This window comes from Perca fluviatilis, chromosome 5 (genome assembly GCF_010015445.1).
Source record: "Perca fluviatilis chromosome 5, GENO_Pfluv_1.0, whole genome shotgun sequence".
In the NCBI taxonomy this organism is placed as follows: Eukaryota; Metazoa; Chordata; class Actinopteri; order Perciformes; family Percidae; genus Perca; species Perca fluviatilis.
The window spans coordinates 29,783,272-29,805,936 of record NC_053116.1 but is presented as its reverse complement, the minus strand read 5'-3'; the positions used below and the strand labels follow the sequence as shown (position 1 = coordinate 29,805,936).

The following is a 22,665-nucleotide window of genomic DNA, read 5'->3' as shown; positions in this document are numbered from 1 at the left end:
CACCTGGTCTAATGTGGTCTATATATGAAAAAAAGCTGTAAAATCACCCTTTATTGCATTTTCACAAATAGAATAAAGCTTTCATAAATCTGAAACTGTGTTTTTAAGAATCAATAGCCTCTCTGGGATAATTTAGTCCAGATTCGACAAGTCTAGGTATAGTGGTTTTAGATCTGGACCTGGTCTAATGTGGTCTACATATGAAAAAAACTGAAATCTCCCTTTATTGCTTTTTCATAAAGACAATAAAGTTTTCACAAATCTAATAGTGTGTTTTAGACATAATTAATAATTTACCGTAATAAGAGAAGTAAGAGGTTAAAAAAAACAGAGGATCAGTCACTCAGCAACAGTTTTAAGCTCCCCTTAAATTTTCCCTTAACTGCTGAATCGGAAGCTGCGAATCGGAAGTCAACTTCAGCGTCGTTTTAAAAAGTGCAATGCAATAGGTATATATATATATATATATATATATATATATATATATATATATATATATATATATATATATATATATAAATAAAGAGCACTAGGAGAATAAACACCAGCCAAAGGGATTCACAAACTCGCAACCCTAAATCTGTTCTTATAAATGGCTAAAAGCTACAAAACCATTAATGAATGTTTTAAAGCCTAAGTTTATACTTATCAGCACTTTACAAAGGATGACCTACAAATAAAAACAGTTTTGGTTTTCTGTGACGTTTTCACTCCTAATACAAATGTGTAGGATATTGGCAAAAGCATACAAATAAAACTGCTAATCAGGTAAAATAAAATTATTAAATCGCATCATTTAATCTAATTATATATATATATATATATATATATATGATCTGCTATATGGAGGAGCTGAGCAGAAATACGGTTCCACCGTAAACGTTACTGTAACTGTTGTAGCAGGCGGTATTACGGTGTTTCGACACATGGGCTCGCTTGTGACTATTTTGGACAACGCGACTTCCCGTAGAAGGGTATAGTTTGGGATCGTGGGATAATATTGTTTTTCTGGTTATTGTCTGGTTAGGAGGCAGTCTGTCATTTAGGTTGCGATGGTGTGAAAGAAGGTAATGTGGAGGCTGTCATCGTGAGCAGATGATGGATAACCTTAGGCGTGGTAAGTGTGTTTGAATGCTGTTAACCAACCCTTCACTCCCGAGAGCAGACTGAAGCTAAACAGATGTTTGCTAACCGTCTCGCTTTGCCAGACCCTCCACCAAAGCACGCTACTGTTAACTGTAAGCTAAAACCAAAAACGAACGGTAGTTTGTAATGCACTTCGCTACAAAAGTTGACTGACTGCATGTTATATGGGGGCAACAAATGACAGAATAATCTGCTGTCAAATTATTACCCATTTTTCTTACCTTTGTCAAACTCAACACTTGCCATGGACACTAACGTTAGTCAAGTCAGTGTTGACAGGGGTAAGCTAGCTAGTTAACTTGGGTTAAGATCTTAATTGAACTACCATTTGGCAATCAATCAGGAAAATAACTTATTTTGATCAAAGCAATTTATAAGCATTTAGTTTTCCGTTAAACTGTCCTTCTATTGAGTAGCTAGCTTAGTGAGAAGAACTGTTCTTCAAATACAAACGTGCCTAGTGGGGTGAAATTAAGTTTAAAGAGTAATTTTACCTAAATTACAAAAGAGAAAAGAAAAGAAAACAATTTCTCACCTTCTTAGCTCTAGTGGTATAAATCCAAGCGGTTTGTTTTATTTGCATGGCTGACAGTGAGATATCCATCTCTGCTTCCTCTCCATTACAATGGAGATGGGAGGAATTTCATTTGAGGTCACAGCTGTGAAAAATGACCTTCAAATTCAACAGCAGCGTCTCTTTTTAGAAGCTGTTTTATTTATATATATATATATATATATATATAGTCCTCCACAGACCTCAATTAGAACCCAACAGATAAATCTGCCTTTATGAGCTTTAGGATTTGGCTTATTTGTAGGCTGATAAGTAATTTCAGTACAGAGATGGCTTACTCTAAAGATCATTTAAGTGTCAGACTGGTCCACCAACCAGGCTTTCAGTCTTGGCATTGCTTGTACTGTAGACGAAGCTGGTGTGGTGCTATTTGAGGTTAAGGGTTGTTTCTTGCACCATCAGCTCAGATGACTGCTGGGTGTCTGTGACTTGCGGATACTTGTTTCCCTTTTTCGAGATAGAAACTTGCCGCATAATGGTTTTGATGGATGATGAAACTGAAAGTCTGGGTAATCTACAGCTAATCGGACAATGCAGAATGAATGGTCATAGTTAGTGATGTAATATCCGCTATGGCCTTGTTGGAAGTGCGCCTCTCCTTCAAATGTAGGTGTCCCTTTGAACAGACTTATTGATTGATGCCTGGGGGACAAAGGTAATTTAAAATCAGAAGGTGTCAGTCTATTTAGGTAAAGTATTGTGCATGGATTGGTTACTTGAAACCAGCTGGAATTTGGCTGTAACTGTGTAGCTTTGACACACCGCAAACCATGATGAATTACTTTAAACATAAGAGTCATTTGATTGCAGACTTGATACTGGAGATAGAGATTGGCCTAGTTAGAACGATGCAAGCATGTGATTTGGCAAAATAACACGTTACATTCGCCTTGATGAGCTTTCACATGATTATGCTACAATCACGTGAAAGCCTTGTATGACTAAACAGATGACTGTCTGGGCAGTGTGTATGGGATGTGTACTACTGTATGTAGAGGAATGCCCACACAGTACAAGCACAACAAGTAGGACAGAATAATAGAACACTTGTTCTGGTGTCCTTCACAACCAACATACTCTTATCATGAGGAAACTATTACCTTAGTGATAACTTGATGTTTAACTAATTGTTTGAATTCATGTTGATGTGTGGAATCTTTGATAAGACTGATACGTGTATGTTGGTGCCAAGGGAGAGTAAAACTGTCAAATGTATTGATGAGTTTGCCTTTATCCGAACATATGACAATGTTGAGATGTTTGCCTTCCCTGTCAGGTTGTTAGTGTCGTCATATGAACAATAATATACTGACAACATATATACACAACCGTTAATTTTTGTTTGTAGACTAGCCTATGATACAATCTTGTAGCGTCCGTTTTCTCGGTGCAGCTCCAGTCAACAGTCGTGACATTGCAACAATGTGGAATAAAAGCATTAAATGTCCTTCCTTTCCACATATTTAACAAGATTTTATTTTTTTCATTTGTCGTCGGAAATGGCTGTGGGGGCTCGTGTTTCAGAGTGCTTAAAAATCCGGTTAAACAAGTAAAGTAGTCCGGTTTCAGACGCTCGAGACACTGCACGCAGTTAAAAAAGGAAGGTGGGCTACAACAGCGGCATTACTACAGTCTATATTTTTATAATTTCGGGCAAATATGCAATAATACGCACGGTTTCGAGTTGGCGGTGAGGTTTTTTTTTTTTTTCCTCAAATGTGTCTTAACACGAAATAAGTTAGTGTCGATTGTCCCTACATCTTCGGATAGATGCGGAAGCGAGCATCTAGGTAAAAAAAAAAAAAACCTTTTCTCCCCTCCTTTTTTTTTTTTTTTTTTCGGTTATTTTATACTGTTTATACATAGACTTTACTACGAGTTCATAGCAAACGTATAATACTTACGGCATTTCTACAGGAGTGTTTCCGTCGTACTCAGATTGTGGGAGGTACTAGAACCTAAACACAGCTCACATATCTTCCTAAAGTTTGACTGTGTTTGTATTGTATCCTATTGCCATTTGCTCCATGGACTCGACTAGAGCGTTGCAGAGGGTGTTTTGTTAGTATTGAGGGTGTGCGTTGTGTGCTTAGTTCAAACGTTGTGAGAGGAGTAGGATAGTTGTGTTAACAGTGCGTACCTGTTCTGTAGGTAGTGTGGTGGAGCCGCAGAGCGGACTCCCGTCACCCAGTCCACGAGACCCCCTGCTCAGTCCGGACTCTCACATGGTAAGAGCCTCCACATTATTATTTTTTTTTAACTGCTATACCTACAGTGGCCACAAGTGTGGCCAATTATGTTTGCATCCAAGACTTAGATATGGTAAAGAAAAGAAAAGAAAAGGGGAAAACAATGGGGAAAATACAGCAAATATAAGTGAGGTTGCGGTCTTTGTCGACAGATAAGACTGGTGAAAGCGGTAGTGTGCTTAGCTTGCTTCAGTGTGGTGTGAAAACGTACAATGACACCTGCGGATGAAGAACTTAGAGATGTGCATGGTCTCTATACTCTTGCTATATTTAACAGATACAGAGAAATCAGTGGTTTTAAACATTTTCTGTCACACTTGTTTCAGGTATCACTGTTAAAAGCCGCAGTGGCGGTTTATCATGTAAGATGGGTGCAGATATACCAGCTGTATGGAAATTAACCTTTGGTTGAATCTGAATGGACTGTCTGACTCCTTTTTCCCAACAGGATGTTCAGGGGTATAAGTGGGTGCGCTGGCGGTTGTGGTTGTGTCGTCTGGCTGCCGTGCTGTCCTTGGGTGTCCTCCTGATCGTGTTTCACTGGCGCCCAAGGCTTGCTGTCCTGGCACGCTGCTGCTCCTGCCATCTGGCTTTGGCAGATGTTCTGCTAATAAGAGTGAGGAAATAAATTAATTCCTACTTAGATTTAAAACCCACTGTCATTAATACTTACTTTTCTCTTTGCATTGCAGGAATTGCAGCTGACCTGCGTTTTACTTTGTCGCACATTATCCTTCTAGGTTCTTTAATAAAACCTCCTGCACTGAAATGTTAGTTTAAAAGGTTGATGTCCAAAATGCTTTTAGTCTTTTCCACATTAACATACAACTAGCTATATTTATCGGTTCGGTCTCATGACATTCTGACCACCAAGCATGAATGTTAGTGTAAGATGGTAAAGAGGACCATGTCTATGGCAGTGTTATGTGTTGTGCTCTGATTCACTGCATATCTTGATTGGTCAAATGCCTATTTCCCAGCAATCACACATGTATCGGTGTCATCTTTCCTTCAGGACAGTTTTGGCCAGCAGCATTTGGTGGAGGTCCTCACAGAGGAGATGGATTGCAGCAGGTCAGCTACATGTCGCTATCCTCACAGCATCATATTTAGCCTTTCAACACATACCTGAAAACAAACTAACAAAAGTCAGATAAAAGTAAAAAAAACTGTATGGAGCCTCTACCTACTTGCTTTGTCCCTTTCAGTTTGGAAATGGTGGTAGAGCTGGAGGAAATTGAATGGAGAGATACAGTTCAGCTGCACAAGGAGGAGGTAAGGAAGAAGTCAGCAGAATGATGTGCTGAGTGATCTTCTTTTACCAGACTGAAAGGGACCATTATTGTGTTACAGAAAACGCTGCTGCGCTACTACCTGTTTAAAGGACTGCGCTACATCTGGCTGGGCAGGAAAGGAGCTTTCTGTCGTGTCAGGTACTAAAAACAGGAAAAAGAGGAACATAGCACTGAGTACCGAGCAGCTAGATTCATCCTGTATATTTGTATTCAGACTGTTTTTAGGCACTGCTTCTTTCTTATTGTATTCAGTTATGTTCTCAATATACAGCTAGAAAGTATAATATTTCTTTTATTAACTAATGTTGAAACCTTCCATCTTTATTTGTAGTGTCCTCAATGAGGACTGGACCTGCAATGACGTGTATGGCTTCCAAAAGGGCCTGAGTCACCTGGAGCAAAGCCTCAGGTAGGAAAGGATGCATGCATGGAGAAATAAAGGGAGTCTTTAATCTCAGAGGGCACTGCTGAGTAATTCATGACATGACTTCTTTTAGGAGACTCATGTATGGGCCGAACCTCATTGATGTGCAGGTGAAGTCTTACGTGAAACTGCTGTTTGAGGAGGTGAGATGGAAAATTGTCTTTCATACTGCCTCAGATTGATTATTTATTTTTTTTTTTACTTTTAATGATGGTTTGGAACGTTTTAAGTGATATTTTGTTACAAATCCAGGTGAAGTATCAACTTGAACTTGCTCCTTCCTTCTGTCTCTCTTTTGATCTGGCCACTTTAGGTCCTCAACCCGTTCTACGTGTTCCAAGTGTTCAGCATCACCCTGTGGATTGTCGACAATTACTATTATTACGCCATTTGTATATTTATTATCTCCATTTTATCCATCGGTATCTCACTTTATGAGATCCGCAAGGTGAGCCTGTAGTGGGATATTCAATCGGATTTATAATCTATGTGCTTAGCTCACGTAATGGATGGTAAATATTATTATATAAACCTTATTTGACCGTACTCCACAGCAAAGCGTCACTCTTCGCAACATGGCCCGGTTGGTCACGAATGTCACAATACGGAGAAACTCAGGAGGTGGGTTTTTGCAAATCTATTCTTCTCCTAATGTGAATTTCTTGTAGTTTCAGAAAATGATCTGTGTGGATTTGTTATGCGATTGATATATAGGGTTTTGTTCACCCGAGTACTGTTGCTAACCATCCTGCTATGGCCACAGTCTACCCATCTTCTAATGGCTACTTCCAGCAAGATAATGCGCCATGTCACAAAGCTCAAATCATCTCAAACTAGTTCCTTGAACGTGACTGAATTCTTTGTACTCAAATGGCCTCCACAGTCACCAAATCACAGATCCCCTCAAATACTGAGGAATTTCTACTTCTGAACCACTGATTGTGTCCTCTACGGGGAACATCACTGACTAGTATGGAAATGGCACAGAACAGGACTGTGAGCCCTGCAGAGTGTGTTTTGTTTGTTTCCCACCCTGCCTAAAGTATATTTACACCAGGGGCTGCAAGAAAAGAAGGCTAGGAGAATCTGTAGAGTCTTTTATCAACTCTTACATTAGGCCAATATGATGGGATCAGGGGAGAACTTGCTTGGACGTGTGTTCTGCGTGCCAATAATCAATGTCCACAATTTCTCTGCATTTCGGTGCTGTGACCCATTTATTTTCAGTAACTGCCTGCTTATCGTCGCACAAGCATAGAGTCCATTTTATTTCATTTCTGGTTTAGTTTCCTTGTCAAACAACTGAAACACTGACCAAACTGACACGACAAGCACGGTAAAAAGCTGTTTCCCACACACCTGTGTACCTGGGGCTAATTAGCTTTATGCCTTCCCAAAGGCAATGCTCCACCCAGTGTTCAAACATAAAACTGCACATTGAAATAAACATAGTAGCCTATACAAACAAAGTGGTGAAATGGCTCCAACACACCGGCCCCTAATTGTTAATGGTAGGAGAGCATAAACTATTCAATAAATATTAACATAATGCAGCAAACAAACCATTTGAAATAAATCAAACACCTTAAAAATCTGAGATGGGGCCAGTAATGTTTGACTATTACAACTTATATTTCAGCCTCCTGCAGAAGGTCTTTTGGCCTTTTCCTTTTCTTTGATCTTATCCTTATCCATATTTTGTCCTCTACAGATGGAGCTTTTGCCTTCTTCACAGTAGCATCTTTAGGACCCTCGTCTGCCACACCTTCTGACGACTTTCCTTCTCTTGTGGTTCCGGACAGTCTCTTCTCACTTTTAATCTTAGGCTTCCTCTCACCTTTCTCCTCAGGGGACACTTTAACAGCAGCACCTTTCTTCTGCTGAGATTCATCTGCCTGATGTTCCGATTTTCTCTCCTGCTTTGGTTTCCTCCTCTCCCCTTCTTTTAGAGCATCTCTCGGCTCTGTCTGCAGCTTGTCGTCCTTCAGGATTTTGCAGATCTTTTTGGGTTTGCTTTCTTTTCCATCTGGGTCGTCATTATCCTCGTCACTCTTCTCATTGCTGAAAGAGGAATCCTGACCTTTAATCCTACGTCGCTTCCTCTTCTTGTTCTTCTCTTTACTGGAGTCACCTTCAGCCGGCTGCTCCTTCTCATCCTCACTCACGCAGCTTGGAGGCGGCTTTGGGAGTCCTTCCCTTGCGCTTATTTTCATAAGACCCACTCCCCCTGGTTGTCTCTCTCCCAGGTGAGTTGCTGTATTCCTCTTTTGATTAATCTTGTTTCTTCACACAGCTAGATTTCCTCTTCGCTGTGGCTGCTTTACTTTTTGTCTCCCTTCTCCTGTCATCTGCTGTAGGTTCATTAAAATCATGGTTGTAATGATCATTCAGTAACTCCTCCAGCCTTTCTATGGAGATCCTGTTAGCAGTAGCAGTGTGGCCTCTCTCACACCGCTCATTACTGCATCCTTGAATGGGGCCATTAATAACCCACCCCAATAGGGTCCTAATGGCGTAGGGTCCATTTTCCATGACTGTTTACAACTTCCCAGGGTTCAAGCAGTTTGGAGGCACTCCACGTCCGCTTGTATGCGAGGAACAAACACCATCCAAGGGCGGCCACTTAGCCAGTTCCTCTTCTTTGATGATGCCGTCTGTTCCTACAGGCATCCTTTGAGTGTAGACCTCTGGTAAGTCGTAGAACCGCTTTCCAGTGAGATTTGCAAGCTCTAAACCAGTCAACCGGTGACTGGAAACTGATGAACTTGAGCCCATGGTTCGTAGACTGATTTGAGTTTTCCTTTCAGTCATATTTAACTTCATCATCAGGTTTTCTGAACAATGTGACTGTACTGCCTGGATCAAGAAATGCATTCGTTTGTATGACTTTGTCTCCTTTGCTGGATTTTACCTGAACTGGTAAAATGAATAAAATCCAGCCCCTGTATGACCACATGTTTGCAGAGAGATCAGTGCGCTGTTCACAGATGTTTCCTTGGGCGGTTTATGATCTGTGCTGCTTTTTTCTCACCTGATGGTTGATATGAAGGATGCTAGGATGGTTTTGGAGGCACATATTGCAAGTCAAGCGCTAATCGCAATCCTTACTCATATGCCCAATGCAAAGGCAACCAAAACGGACTCCTTTTTTCTTTTAAAAAGTTTATCTTGTCCCTATGCGTTTTCTCCTTCAACTGTGGACACAGAGCTTGAAGAGATTTGACGTCCTCCGGGTTTTACGCCTGGCCAGCTTAGGACTTTCTCCATGTATGCTGCGGTGATCTTGTGTTCATTGCCAAAGTGTTCTTGTAACAGTTGTTTGGCCATAGTATAGTCTCTGTCTGGGACCATATACTGACAGCTACGAACTAGCTCTTTTGGATGTCCTTGTGTATTTATCCAGGAAATACAAGCAATCCCCTTTGTTGCTGGCATTGCTCTCCACACAATGTTCGAATGCTCTTATAAAAAGGATTTATAATCCAAAGGATACCCATAAAAAAAAAAAAAAAAAAAAGGTATTTCTCTTGGTGGTAGTAAATGAGCAGTTTGTTGTGGTATAAGCAATGTTGATATTTCATTCTGCCTTTGCAGTAAGTCATACACTGCTGATGTTTCATCCTTTCTTTGCGGCTGTAGTTCAGACTCACTGACATTTGGATTAGTTAGTTGCACATGAGGGTCCAAAAGAGGTTCACTTAATGAGTTTCCATGATTTGCCGTTTCAAGATGAATATCCTGACTGTTGTTCTGTGTTGCACTCCAATATGCATGTTGTTGCATTAATGGTTGTTGCATGTCCAGAAGAGTAGGTTTATACTCATCTGCTTGTGGATTTAGTGTGGTGATTTTTTTCCTTTAACCTTGCACCTTTGTCATGAATTTGGAAAGTGGTGGAATGGTCCTTTTAACCTTGCTCCTTTTTCAAAAGGAGATTCCATCCCATTTGACTGTGTGTTTGAGCGAGCTTTGTGACTGAAAGATGACAATACTGCTAATTTAGCAGCAGAAGCGGCCATTTCCGTATTGATCTCCAGCCTTTCCTTTTTTCTCCTTTAGATCCTCTGTTTGCTCTTCCAGAGCGTGCTTCTCCTTTAAGGCTGCAGCGCAAGCTTCAAGCGCAGCTCTCTCTGCCTCAGCTTGAATGCGTGCTGATGCAGTAGAAGATGAACTGCTTTTTGAGCTGGCGTGACTTTTATGGCAAGATTGTTGTACAGAAACATTCGTTCCAACATTGGAAATGGGGGTCATCGGGTTTCACTTCACACATCACAATCCATATTTTCAGCAGATTTGGGAACGTCTGCATTTGCCAACCACTTGTTCACGTTTTCCACATACTCAATAACACCCAGCATCTTTGCTTTGAACCATATCTCATGTCTTTCTTTTTCTGCAGGGGTTAAAAGTTTTAACAGAGATGTACGGGTTTCCTTTGCTTCATTGCACAGAGTTGTGTATTCGTCAGAAGTACAATGCACCTCCGTCTCATATTTTCTGTCCTGCATCAACTCTTGAATTTTTATTTTTAGAGTAGATGCTTTGTTTAATTTGGACTTTGTTTTTTGCAGCGTTTCCAATTCATCCAATAGTGCTTTCTGTGTTAGTTTAACGGAACGTTTAGTGACCGATTGGGTTTCCATTTCACCGCTGGCTGCGCCCTTGTCAGCCATGGTTAACTCATCAGCATTAATACACTCAATTTGTACCCCTGTTTCAGAATCCATATTCAACCAACACAATCAAAAACACTCTGAAATACACTTTGAAATATATTTACCTGTCGCAGATAAACCCAGTGTATTTACATACCAGTTCGAACCAATGCATTGGATTTTCAGTTAGTTGTATTGTGTGCACACACTTTAAATGTTAATGGCCATGTATTTTATTGCTTACCGTCGCACAAGCATAGAGTCCATTTTATTTCATTTCTGGTTTAGTTTCCTTGTCAAACAACTGAAACACTGACCAAACTGACACGACAAGCACGGTAAAAAGCTGTCTACTTTCCCGTTTCCCACACACCTGTGTACCTGTGGCTGATTAGCTTTATGCCTTCCCAAAGGCAATGCTCCACCCAGTGTTCAAACATAAAACTGCACACTGACATAACCAACATGGTAGCCTATACAAACAGAGTGGTGAAATTGCTCCAACACAATCATTAAAGATCCATACCACACGTGTAATAGCCTATTCTCCATGTTGAGGTTGGGAAGAGTTAGTTTCTTCAAAATTCGCCATTCTATGGGCAGACATCAGCATCACGCTAGCAAGCCTTTAACTAGCTAAACCAGCTTACAGGGCTCAGAAAAATATAGTATGGCTGTCCCCAGTTCCCACTTCCACGGTAAGCAAGTAACCGTGAAGCCTTTTAGGAATGTTTTGAAAGAACAGTTTTCCTTTTTAAGTCAAGTCATTCTGCATTAAACCCAGAACTCTCTACAAGGACAATTATTCCTGGTTGTGTGTTTTCTCAGTGGAGGAGCTTGTTAGCTCGGAGGAACTGGCCCCCGGCGACTGTCTAATCATCCCTCAGGAAGGTCTGCTGCTGCCATGTGATGCGGCCCTGCTGGCTGGGGAGTGTCTGGTCAACGAGAGCATGCTCACAGGTGATCAACAAACCTCAACAACAATACAAGGCAGAGCGTAACTGTTTTCCACTTTTAATGTAGGATTTAATTTAAAAAGCTGGGGTAATGTTACATTTCACAACCTTGAGGCTAATTAGAGTCACAAATTGGCCATCAAAAGTGATTTTCAAGATGACTGCACATTGGCGCTAGGTCATCAAAGGGATTAACTGGTATATAACCTTGTGGTGGTGAGGGTTCATGCCTTTGATTTCTTGCCCCTCAGTGAATATGGTATTGTAAAAAAATGTCTTTTTTGATTAGAAAGCAGATTGAGGTGCTATATAAATACTATAAGTAGGTAAGTATCAAAATGCTCAATCCACAGAGAAATGCACACAGCCCGTATTCGCAAACTGTGCCTTTTAAATGAGCCGTCAGGACTTTCGTACGGTTGTGAAGTCACATCTATATAGGGATGGGCATCGTTCAAAATCTTTTGATCCGGTGCCAATTTCGATACCTCAGTTTTGATGCCAGTTCGTTAACGATACTTTTTTCGATACCATATGTTTTAAATTCCATTTCAACATCAACAAAAATATATTAAACACAAAACTTTTATTTTCCACCTTAATTGTGAATCAAAACGGTTATCAAAATTGCAATGACGGTGCAGACCCTCATAGCGCAGATGCAGAACACCCAATCAGAGCAGACTGGGCCTTTTGGGGAGGGGGTCTTAAAGAGACAGGCCCTAAAACGGAGCCTTTCAGACAGAGGGTGAATACAGGTATATTCAGACATATATTATGAGAATGAAAGAATGCATTTTTGAACATTAAAGCATGTAAACTTGTTCTATTAGAAAGTATGGACCTACAAATGAGCATAATATGGAACCTTTTAACCAAAACTGGCAACGAATAAGAAAATACAGTAAATGTGTCTCACAAAAAAACTTCCATACCATAGTTCCATACCACTCAGCAAAAACTAAAGTGAAACCAAATTGCATTTCAATATAATTTATGGCTAGAAAAACAAATACTCAGTCTCCCATTTTCTAGTTCCATGTAGTTTTAGAATGAATGTTTGATTTGTACCAATATCCAATTTCTGTTCCTTAAAACCAATTCAGAATCAAGATAAAATTCTTTGCAAATGGCATTCATTAAGTGCGTGATGCCAACTCTTTTCACAGTCTGTGCCTCCAGCTTGTTCTACATCTTCCTGTGAGGTGTCACTGTGTTCACCTGTTCTCATCCTTCCTGTGTCCAGGTGAAAGTGTCCCAGTGCTAAAGACACCACTGCTAGCTGGTGAGGGGAGGTACAGCTCAGAGACTGAGCGCAGACACACCCTATTCTGTGGCACCCAGCTCATTCAGGCCAAAAGTGGAGGTCCGGGAGGCAGCGGGGCTGTTGCTGTGGTCATAAGCACCGGTGAGTAGACACACTGAGGATCTGAGTCTGTAACATTTTAGTGAGATGTCAGTTAAGAGTTAAAGGTAACCTGTGGAGTTCTGGACCTCTAGTCTGCAATGCAGTTGACGCGTTTTTTAGGCTTCAAGGATACACACAATAGTTTGTGTGAGTAACGCTGTACACAGAAAGTTGTTAAGAAGGAAATGCCACAGGACAACTTTGAGATCTTATGTTTGCTCTCCAAGTCAAGCCGGTTGTCCTGCTTATATCTCATCCTCAGGGTTTTTCACAGCCAAAGGTAACCTGGTCAGCTCCATTTTGTATCCTCATCCAACCGACTTCCGCTTCTACCAAGATTCTGTTAAGTTCCTGCTCATCCTTGGTTTTGTTGGTAAGAGCTTTAACAGCGACCTGCCTAATTTTGTTTCACGCGTGTATGAAGAAGTTAATGTTATCTGTATCTACAACTGAGTTACTCAGGGATATGTATTTCAAGCCTTTTTTTTTTTTTTACCTATAATTCAATTATAGTTGAACATTAATAAACTCTTAACAATATTTGTCTTCTTGCTACAGCTTTTGTTGGCAGCATTTACAGCTTTGTGGTCCTCTTCAGATCGGGTGTAAGTACAAGCCACAATGCAAAGACCAAATCTTGGCATTTGGCATGCCACCAATAAAGAAAGTGATATCACTGACTTGTTCTGGGTGTGTGTCCAGGCGACCTGGCTGGAGTTAGTAATTATGAGCCTGGATGTTGTGACCATCGCAGTGCCTCCTGCACTATCTGCAGCCATCACCACTGGCACTATCTATGCCCAACGCAGGCTGAAGAGCCAGGGCGTCTTCTGCATCAGTCCACCACGCATCAACATCTGTGGCAAGGTCTCGCTCTTCTGCTTTGACAAGGTGAGGGGGATTCCATTAGCTAAAGTCTACTGTGTATGTGGAGAACAGCTGTGGCCACATGTTGAAGTTGCCTTTCATCAGAGTACTTTTGTTTCTCCAGACAGGGACTCTTACGGAGGACGGTATGGATGTGTGGGGAGTGATGGAGGGCGGACCTGCCGGTTTCTCAGAGCTGGTCCCAGATCCCAGACTCCTGCCCCCAGGCCCCATGCTCTCAGGCCTGGCCTGCTGTCACACTGTGACGCTGTTGCAAGGACAGCCTCTCGGAGACCCTCTGGAGCTCAAGATGGTCGAGTCCACTGGTTGGGTATGACACTATAAAGTTATTTTATTTAATTGAGGTACTTGACTAGAACTGGGAAAAAAAACGTTTGTCATTTAAAGGTGCACTATGAGTTCCTGCATGGTGTCAGTGCAATATCATTTTTGTCTCAAATCGTAGGCATCTCTCCTTGATCCGCTAGCTGCCCGCCCCCTGAATACACTGTGAAAAAAAACGGTCTTGGGAGACAACACAGGGGTCATAAATGTCAAACAAAAACTCGAGGCACAGGCTGTGCACCTAAATACAACCAACCGCTCCAGCCAATCACCGACAAGATGGTTGGGGGAGGGGGTGGGGCAAAAGTTAACCCTCTCCTTGATTTCATGTTGTTTATGAAGAAGGAGAACCAGAAAATGAGTCGGGGGGGAATGCAACGCTACCAAGCCACGGGCGTTGCTGCGACATGTAGTTACATTTTTCGAGAGGTGCACGTCAGGTTATGTCGTAGACGCAGAGGGGGCTGCGAGGGTACACCCTTGATTCTACGCAGAAGCATAAAAAGGCCATTAGTCATTAGTCAGTCATGACAGTTACGGAAACATGGGGGCAGGGGCGAGCTTGCTCTGTTTTGTTTGACGTTTACTTGGAACGTCAACAGAAGTGACCATGCAGGAACTCATAGTGTACCGTTAAAGCTAAAGTGCATAGTTTCTGTCGCCCCCATGAGGAATTCTAAGTAATGACAACAAAATACTTGCACCTGTTAAAATCAACAACAATGTTCCGTAAACCTTTTAAGAGTGGGTAAAGATTCCAAGTCCGGTATGCCCTGCGTGAAAGGAAAAGGCAGATTTAACCAGCTCTTTTTGGATGGTTGGGACCATGAGAAGAACTGTCTCTGATGATCTAGTGTTAAAGCTACTGGAGTAATATGTCAGTAAGCTGGATATGTACTGTGGTAATTTACCCAGTAAAGCTTTTGCAATAAAAAATTAACAAATGGGTTTTTCCTCCTTTTTAAACAAAGTGAAGTCCATTGAGCCATTTCATATACATGATGTATACAGAAGCTTGCACCAGTTACAAACAGTTTTTTCAAAAGAGCTGAAGATGCATGTAAATAAATTACATCACCATAGTATAACATTGAAAAAAAGGTACTTTGGACTATTTATTTCTAGCAATAAAAGGCAAACCTTCTTTTTTTTTTTTAACAAAACTAAAAACCTGAATTTGGTTTTATTTAGCCAGGCCCCAGGCTTGACTTGACGTTAGTTTAAATAATTTGTAAATACAGTACATGCCAATATTAAAATTATTCTGTTTGTATTAGGTACACAATAATTGTAAAACATGACTTCCATTTTGGCCATTTTTCCCTGTCAGTGTGAACAGATATTGCAAATATGTTTATTCAAAAAACATTGTTTGCACACCAAGGACATTGCAAGAACTACTTTTTGTTTTAAAGTGCCTCAAGTGACTGCAGATCCATTCTCCCACGCATAACATATCATCTCACTGTGAACTTCTTTTATAATATTAATCTAAATCAGTATCTTTGTGTATATTTTCCCAGACACTCCAGGAGCCAGAGGGAGATGGAAATGTGCTGGATGCAGAGTTTGGAGGCCACAGAGTTTTGGCTGTTTTGAGTCCGCCTACTCAACAGCCTCGAGCTCAAGGAGCTGTGAGTGTCCCTACCATCACTCTCATATTAGTTTATATCCACGACGTTCCCCTTCTGGGATTGCTCCAATGCTGCCTGAAATTCCGCCATATTTCACTCTTTTCGGCCGGATGTCTGTTACCTTACGCTGGTTTATGAGGACTATGGTTAACTGCTCCTCAGATCTCTGCAGGGTAAATCCAGACAGCTAGCTAGACTATCTGTCCAATCTGAGTTTTCTGTTGCACGACGAAAACAACCTTTGAACGTACACGTTCCACCAAAACCAGTTCCTTCCCGAGGCTATTTTGCAGCGGCACCGGGGCTCTGTCCGGCACTTAGCGCCACCCAAGACAATTGTGATTGGTTTAAAGAAATGCCAATAAACCAGAGCATGTTTTTCTCCCATCCTGGAATGCTGTGTGGACTAGCCAGACCCTCCTCCGCAGCGCTGTGCAGGAAGGTCTGGCAAAGCGAGACTACTCTCATATTGACTGATCAGTAGAGCTTTTACGTCAAATCCCCTTAACTGCTGTATTGATCTTTCCTTAACCTCAGTGTTAGATTTTGACATTGTGGCTAATGTATGTAATTGCAAACTGAATTAAATTAAAATTAGGTGAAGAAAAGTTGGTACATCAGCACTAAGTCCCTTCAACTTCTTAGTCAATATCGGTCTCGAGTTTTCAGTTATGCATAACTGATATTCTTCTCTTTCATTTGGCTGTCAGTCTACAAGCGAGGCGGTGGCCATTGTTCAGAGGTTTCCCTTCTCCTCGGCACTGCAGAGGATGAGTGTGGTGACCGTGGCCCGCGGCGGACGTTCGGCCCTCGCATTCATGAAAGGATCCCCAGAAATGGTGGCTAGCCTCTGCCGAGCACAAACTGGTCAGGAACTTAATATTAATAATATAATAATACTATCCCATGTGTTAATATACAACAAGTGCAGGATATTTTTTTTATTGATTTGGATTGAAATAAATTTTGCATTGTCTACTCTTTTACATTACATTTATACTAAACGGGATGCTTTATGTTAACAGTGCCAGGGCAGTTCTCCAGCAAACTGCACAGTTTTTCCAGTGAAGGTCTCCGAGTTCTTGCACTCGCCTATAAACCAGTAGACGGGAACACTGACTTAAGCACCATTGAACGGTGAGAACCCAGTCTGTTTCTGGCTTATCTGTGGCTCCAAAGCTCCTTAAAAATTAATTTCTCTACACCTGAAGCGTGTTGTAAATGCAGCCGTTTGTCTTTCCACAGAGGGGAGGTAGAGAAAGACATGCAGTTCCTGGGCTTGATGATGATGAAGAATCTGGTGAAGCCAGAGAGTCCCCAGGTTATTAACATGCTGAGACTGGCACACCTTCGCAGTGTAATGGTCACTGGTGAGAGATATTTTGCACTTTTTTTTTTTAATTATCATTAAGGCATCATTATTGCAGGCATCTTAAATGCCATCAACACCATCATGTCAAATCCCATTTTGTCTTTCCTCACATAGGGGACAACATTTTAACAGCAGTCAATGTAGCAAAAAGCTGTGGGATGGTAGGATTTGATGACAAGGTGATATTCGTCAATGCAACCCCCCACTGCCCAGTCCATACCCACCCTGAGGTTCAGCCTGGAAGACAGAGGGGAGGTCATCACTCAGGTCGGTCCTACTCAGACACGCTGCAGTACACTGACTGCTCGTCAGTCTGGTTAAAGGTGCAGTAAGCGATGCTAATTCAAAACACTTTTCGCCAAATTCAGCGACTATATCCTCATGGTCACCTAGCTCTCTATTTTCTATGTGCGCTGAAAATGAATCTGGTGTTAATACACAACCATTGCTGTGTAAATGGAAAACAAACCGAAAGGAGTGCACCAGCCACAAAACATTCCAGCCAATTGATTACAGGCGGCGGCAGTTTATGGAAGAGGGGAGGCAGCGTGTGAATGTGCTGGCCGGCCGGCCAGTAGTTATTTATCCATGAATCTGGGGGGCGGAGATTCAACAATCTTTGCGCAGCATTGCTTACTGCACCTTTAAGTCTCTGCTGTTCTATGTTGTCAGAATATATCTTCGACCGATATGGGAAAGGGAGAATCATGGTTCTGTCAATCATGATTAAGTAGTTATCAGGATAGCACACACAATGAGCACAATCATTACCTACTCTTTATTTATTTTTATTTTTTTAAACTGGGAGGATCCATTTTGGCTGCTGTATTAATGCTTTTCTTTTCTCCTCTCAGGGCCTGTACCAGGGTGGTTTTGACTATCACTTGGCTATTAATGGCAAGTCCTTTGCTGCCCTCTGTGATCACTTTCCTGAGTATTTGCCAAAGGTAATGTATGCTATGTAATCCCAGCAGGAATGTTCTACTATATTCCCCTAATCTGCCAATCAAATGACACACGCATACAACAACTATGGGAGTAGTGACGGAGACAATGATTTAACGAAATTATAATTTGGTTCAAACTGAGGCATTATACTGTCAGCCTGTATTTCAAGCAACATTTACTTTTTTAAATAACAAAGATGATGATGATTATAAAATCAAGATGGGATTAATTGTTTGTCAACTTTTCTTGACATGCTGTCATTGTAGGTTTTGCTGCGAGCCACAGTATTTGCACGCATGGCTCCTGACCAGAAAACCCAGCTAGTGAAGGAGTTGCAGAAACTTAAGTAAGTTCAGACATAAAAGGGCTTGAGTTTTCAGTTATGCATAACTGATACTAACTTTATTTTATTCTCATCAGAGTGGAAAAGCCTATAAAGTACTAAGGGATACTGACACTCTATATAGTAGTCTATCATCTATTTGTGGAATCCACATAAAATGTTGCATCTGAAGTTAAGGGCTTCCCCTAGTTGCATGATACTTAATCACAAGTCTAGTATTTGTCATTTTAATAATTTGTATAATTAAACAACGGGCTACTACCTGACCTAAAGTGCTCATATTATGCTTTTTGGCTTTTCCCCTTTATTGTGTTATATATCTTTTTGTGCACGTAATAGGTTTACAAAGTGAAAAAGCCCAAAGTCCACCCAAAGGGACCATACCATACCTTACCATCTTCCAGAGAAAACACTGTTCACAAACCGCTCCAGCCTTTACTTACATGACGAACGTGCGTCACTTTGTAACACGTTATAATGCTCGCCTAGCTGCTAGCTTGTCAGTTGCAGAGCGTCAGGGAGCATGCTCTGCAACTGACTAGCTAGCAGTACTTACTGCGCATGCATGTGCGACTCCCAACATAGATGGAACAGAAGTGTGATGCCTCACTCTGTAGCTAAAACAGAGAGCTCAACACACAGGGTGAAAAGAGGAGCTGCGGCAGTGTGCAGTACAACAAAAATATGGTGTTTTCTGAAAGTTAAACCACATAAACCTATTCTGGTACAACTTCTAAATACAATTATGAACCTGAAAATGAGCATAATATGAGCACTTTAAATAATACTCTCTACCACAGCTACAAGGTGGGCATGTGTGGGGACGGGGCCAACGACTGCGGGGCCCTGAGAGCTGCTGATGTTGGGGTTTCTCTGTCTGAAGCCGAGGCTTCAGTCGCGTCACCTTTCACTTCCAAGACTGAAAACATCAGCTGTGTGCCGCTGCTTATCAGGTGAGGAAGTAGGAGGCATTGAGTTAGAATAGCAGGGTAAATATGGATGACGTCTTTGAAAACAAACCAAACCAGTAATGTTCGTGGTAGCGTACCTGCAGCAGACAAAAATATTAACACATTTTTTCTCCTTGTCTGTACAGAGAGGGCCGGTGTTCTCTGGTCACCTCATTCAGTCTCTTTAGATACATGGCCAGTTACAGCCTCATTCAGTTCTGCGCTGTCCTCACCCTCTACACAGTGAGTAGCAGTGGAGCTCATTAGACTCTCACTTTCAAAAGTTCATCATATTGCTGCCATTCATTTGTATTTCTGTCAAGTCAATTCTTATTAAAAAAAATGAAAAGAATTGTAAGCGTAACAATTTCATGTATTTTAATCCAAAGCCATTTGTTTGCATCTCTGTCAGCTGTCAACATGTCACACTGACACTAAACACACGCCATACCGATCACCAAAGCATTGCTTACAGGACTTACAATGAAACGTGACTTCTTGATGTGTGTCCAGGTGAGGACGAGGTTGTCCGACGTGCAGTTCTTGTTTTGTGACTTGTTTCTGGTGACGACACTGGCCATTGTGATGGGGAGAGGGGGCCCCAGTGACAAGCTGGACCCCTCCAGACCCTCAGCCAGTCTGCTGTCCCTGCCTGTGCTTGGCAGCCTCTTCATCCACACCTGCGTGATTGTTCTGGGCCAGCTGGCTGCGCTCTTCATCACCACCTCACAGGACTGGTCAGTAAAAAAGACACGCATGCAAAGAACTTTCATTTCAATTCAGAATTTCCTAAAGAAAGATGTTACATTTGTTTTTACATTCACTGAACAAAATCCAATATCTCAGATTTAGAAAAGGACAAACCATCCCATTTACACTTGATGCGCTTTGATACACTGTTCATCCCTGTATTATTATTATTATTTTTTTTAAGGTACGTTCCAATCAATTCAACAAGGATTGGCGCAGCCAATCTGCCAAACATGGACGACACCAGTGTGTTTGCCTTGTCTGGTTTCCAGTACATCATCATGGCTGTGGTGGTCACCAAGGGATACCCTCACAAGAAACCCTTATACTACAATTGTGAGTCATCAGAAATGTACAAGGATGACGATTTGGGGTTGGAAAAAACGGACAACAATGAAAAAACGAATTTCTCAGCGTGATTTCTCATGCTGAGAAATTCGTCCGCTTTATTACTTCTGCTGAGGAGGTTATATTTTCGGGGTTTTTTTGTCAGCAGGATTATGGAAAAACTTGGTGGAAGGATCGAGGTAGCATGCTACCATGCTTGCATGGGTTTTCTCCGGGTGCTCCGGTTTCTTCCCGCCATTACTAGGCAACTAGGACTATGGTTGAAAATTAGCTGACTGGATAACATGGGCACATTTACAGAAATGTTCATTAATGTGCATTGTCCTAATCAAATAAATAAACAAATAAAAAAGGGAGTGTAGCACAGGCCAAGGAAGAACCCATTGGATTTTGGTGCAGATCCGAATGGGGGGCCAATGCAAAGATTTATTTTTTTACTTTTTTAACATTGCAAGATAGAGCGTGGCCTCGGGAGAGACCCTTCTAGTTAAATATAACTGTAGCGGCTAAGCCTAAACGTTAAAGCCACTGGGGGGCTGCAGCCGCCGTAGCACAGTAGAGTAATAACTCTCCCACTTCTGCTCATTGCCTTTGATGGTATTTATTTTTTTCTTAGTGAAAACGTTTTTCTGGTTGTTACATAAAAGAATCCATAACGGTCCATAAATCTTCATACAAGCAAACATTTCACATATACAACAACTAGCCAGCATGGCTTGGTGTTGCAGTTTTGTGCTCCTCCACCACAGCACAAAGGTGACACCTAATGGGCTCCTACAATAATATTACAAGTGAAACTTATTTAAGATTTATTACCCTAAACTCAGGTGTGTTTTTTTCTTCTTATCTTTCCAGGGATTTTCCTCTGTGTACTATTGATCCTCTTTGCCCTGATGACCTGGCTGGTGTTGAATCCTGCGCCTGCCCTTGAAATACTGAAACTGTACGACTTCTTTGATATGAATTTCAAAATGCTGCTCGTCGCTCTGGCTGCTCTTAACTTCCTCATTTGTTTTTTTGTGGAGGTGAGCGATGACATTAAACTTTGATATTCCCTCTTCGGACAATTGTTAATGAAACATTGCTGTTTCAATCATTAGCTCCAACATTAACCAGATGAGACGCATGACAGTCTGTGGATATAACTGATGTTGGGGTTCTCCATGATGCTTAACATTATACTCATACCCCAACCAAAATCTATCTTTGAAGACCCTCTAAAAGGCCAGAAAGACAGCTATAAAAAGTCTGTAATATTCTCCTTCATGAAGAAAAAAGTGCCTCAGTTCATCTTGAGTTCATGTCAGTTACTATTGACATCAATGGAGACATGTTTTAATGGTGGAAAAGGTAGAAAAATGTCCATAGTAACTTCTTCATGCTCAGTATATTCAAAATACTTATATACTGTATATGGTATGTACACCCGCGTGCAGCACACCCCTCAAAGGTTTGACCCTGATAAAGACTTTGGGCTTTAATAGCTGACCTGTGTTGGGAGATCAAAACTGTTGTTATGGTTGACTTGATCACCAACTTTCATGTACGACAGTCATCTCGGCTCTCGTACAATTATGTGTTAGTGGGGATCAGTTCTCCCAGCAGAATCCTCAGATTTTTCTGCCAAATACAGTATAACTTTAATAACCAGCATACACAATACTGGGTGACAGCAGGCTCCATGCTAACACAACGCACAACGTATAACTTTCTATTCTAGAAAGACAGGAATGTCAGCTAGCAAAGCACTTCATTTAGCGTTGGCTCCCTACTGTCACAGCTTACTGGGACAGTTGGATAGAACTTGGCTGCTAGTCAAAATGTCTGCTCTTAAAAAAAGGCATGTTTTGTCGTTTTCATCATTAATAGATAAATACTCCAAATGGACAATCTGTTTTAAGTTTGGTATATTCCTAAAGGTTCTTGTTAACCGTACAGTTTCTGTTTTTTTCTCCCCAGCTGCTGATAGATTTGGGTATCCTGAACTGTCTTCGGGCGCTGCGTGGGAGGCGCGAATCCAAGAAACAGTATAAACGTCTGAACATCCTTCTGTCTGAATCCCCCTCATGGCCACCCCTTAATCAAACCCTGTCACCCAGAGATTACACAGTCATCCAATTTAGCTAGCATCTGTTTGCCCCTCTGTTGGACACTGTCGTGACCCAAGCCAAAAGATGCTGTGGATGTCGGAGTTACATCCTCAACTTGATCAACAATACAAAGTCATGTTTACCTTTGATTAATAAAAACTATTTTTATTTAAACTACTTATGTGTTTTGAAAGATGTTTTGTATTTTCTGTGTGATTTAATAGTGTAGTCCTGGGAGTGTTAAAGGACCATATGGCATGTTTTAGCCAATTAACGAGTTAGTTTAACCAAAATAAAGAAGCATTTTCTCA

General features: G+C 41.4%; 1 protein-coding gene across 1 annotated transcript; it reads left to right on the top strand.

Moving 5' to 3' along the window:
• The first annotated feature begins 954 nt into the window (after window positions 1–954).
• Window positions 955–22,531, top strand: atp13a2 (ATPase cation transporting 13A2). Its single transcript, XM_039801880.1, is given in 30 exon segments — window positions 955–1,117; window positions 3,872–3,948; window positions 4,418–4,585; window positions 4,985–5,043; window positions 5,178–5,244; window positions 5,323–5,402; window positions 5,596–5,673; window positions 5,762–5,831; window positions 6,002–6,136; window positions 6,243–6,309; window positions 11,172–11,303; window positions 12,546–12,707; window positions 12,970–13,080; window positions 13,266–13,312; window positions 13,410–13,598; window positions 13,699–13,905; window positions 15,443–15,553; window positions 16,264–16,420; window positions 16,579–16,690; window positions 16,799–16,923; window positions 17,040–17,121; window positions 17,123–17,192; window positions 17,780–17,872; window positions 18,140–18,219; window positions 19,017–19,169; window positions 19,313–19,409; window positions 19,680–19,903; window positions 20,101–20,252; window positions 21,120–21,289; window positions 22,224–22,531. Coding segments are annotated over 30 exon segments (3,465 nt in total). The 5' UTR covers window positions 955–1,095; the 3' UTR covers window positions 22,392–22,531.
• Window positions 22,532–22,665: the final 134 nt, after the last annotated feature.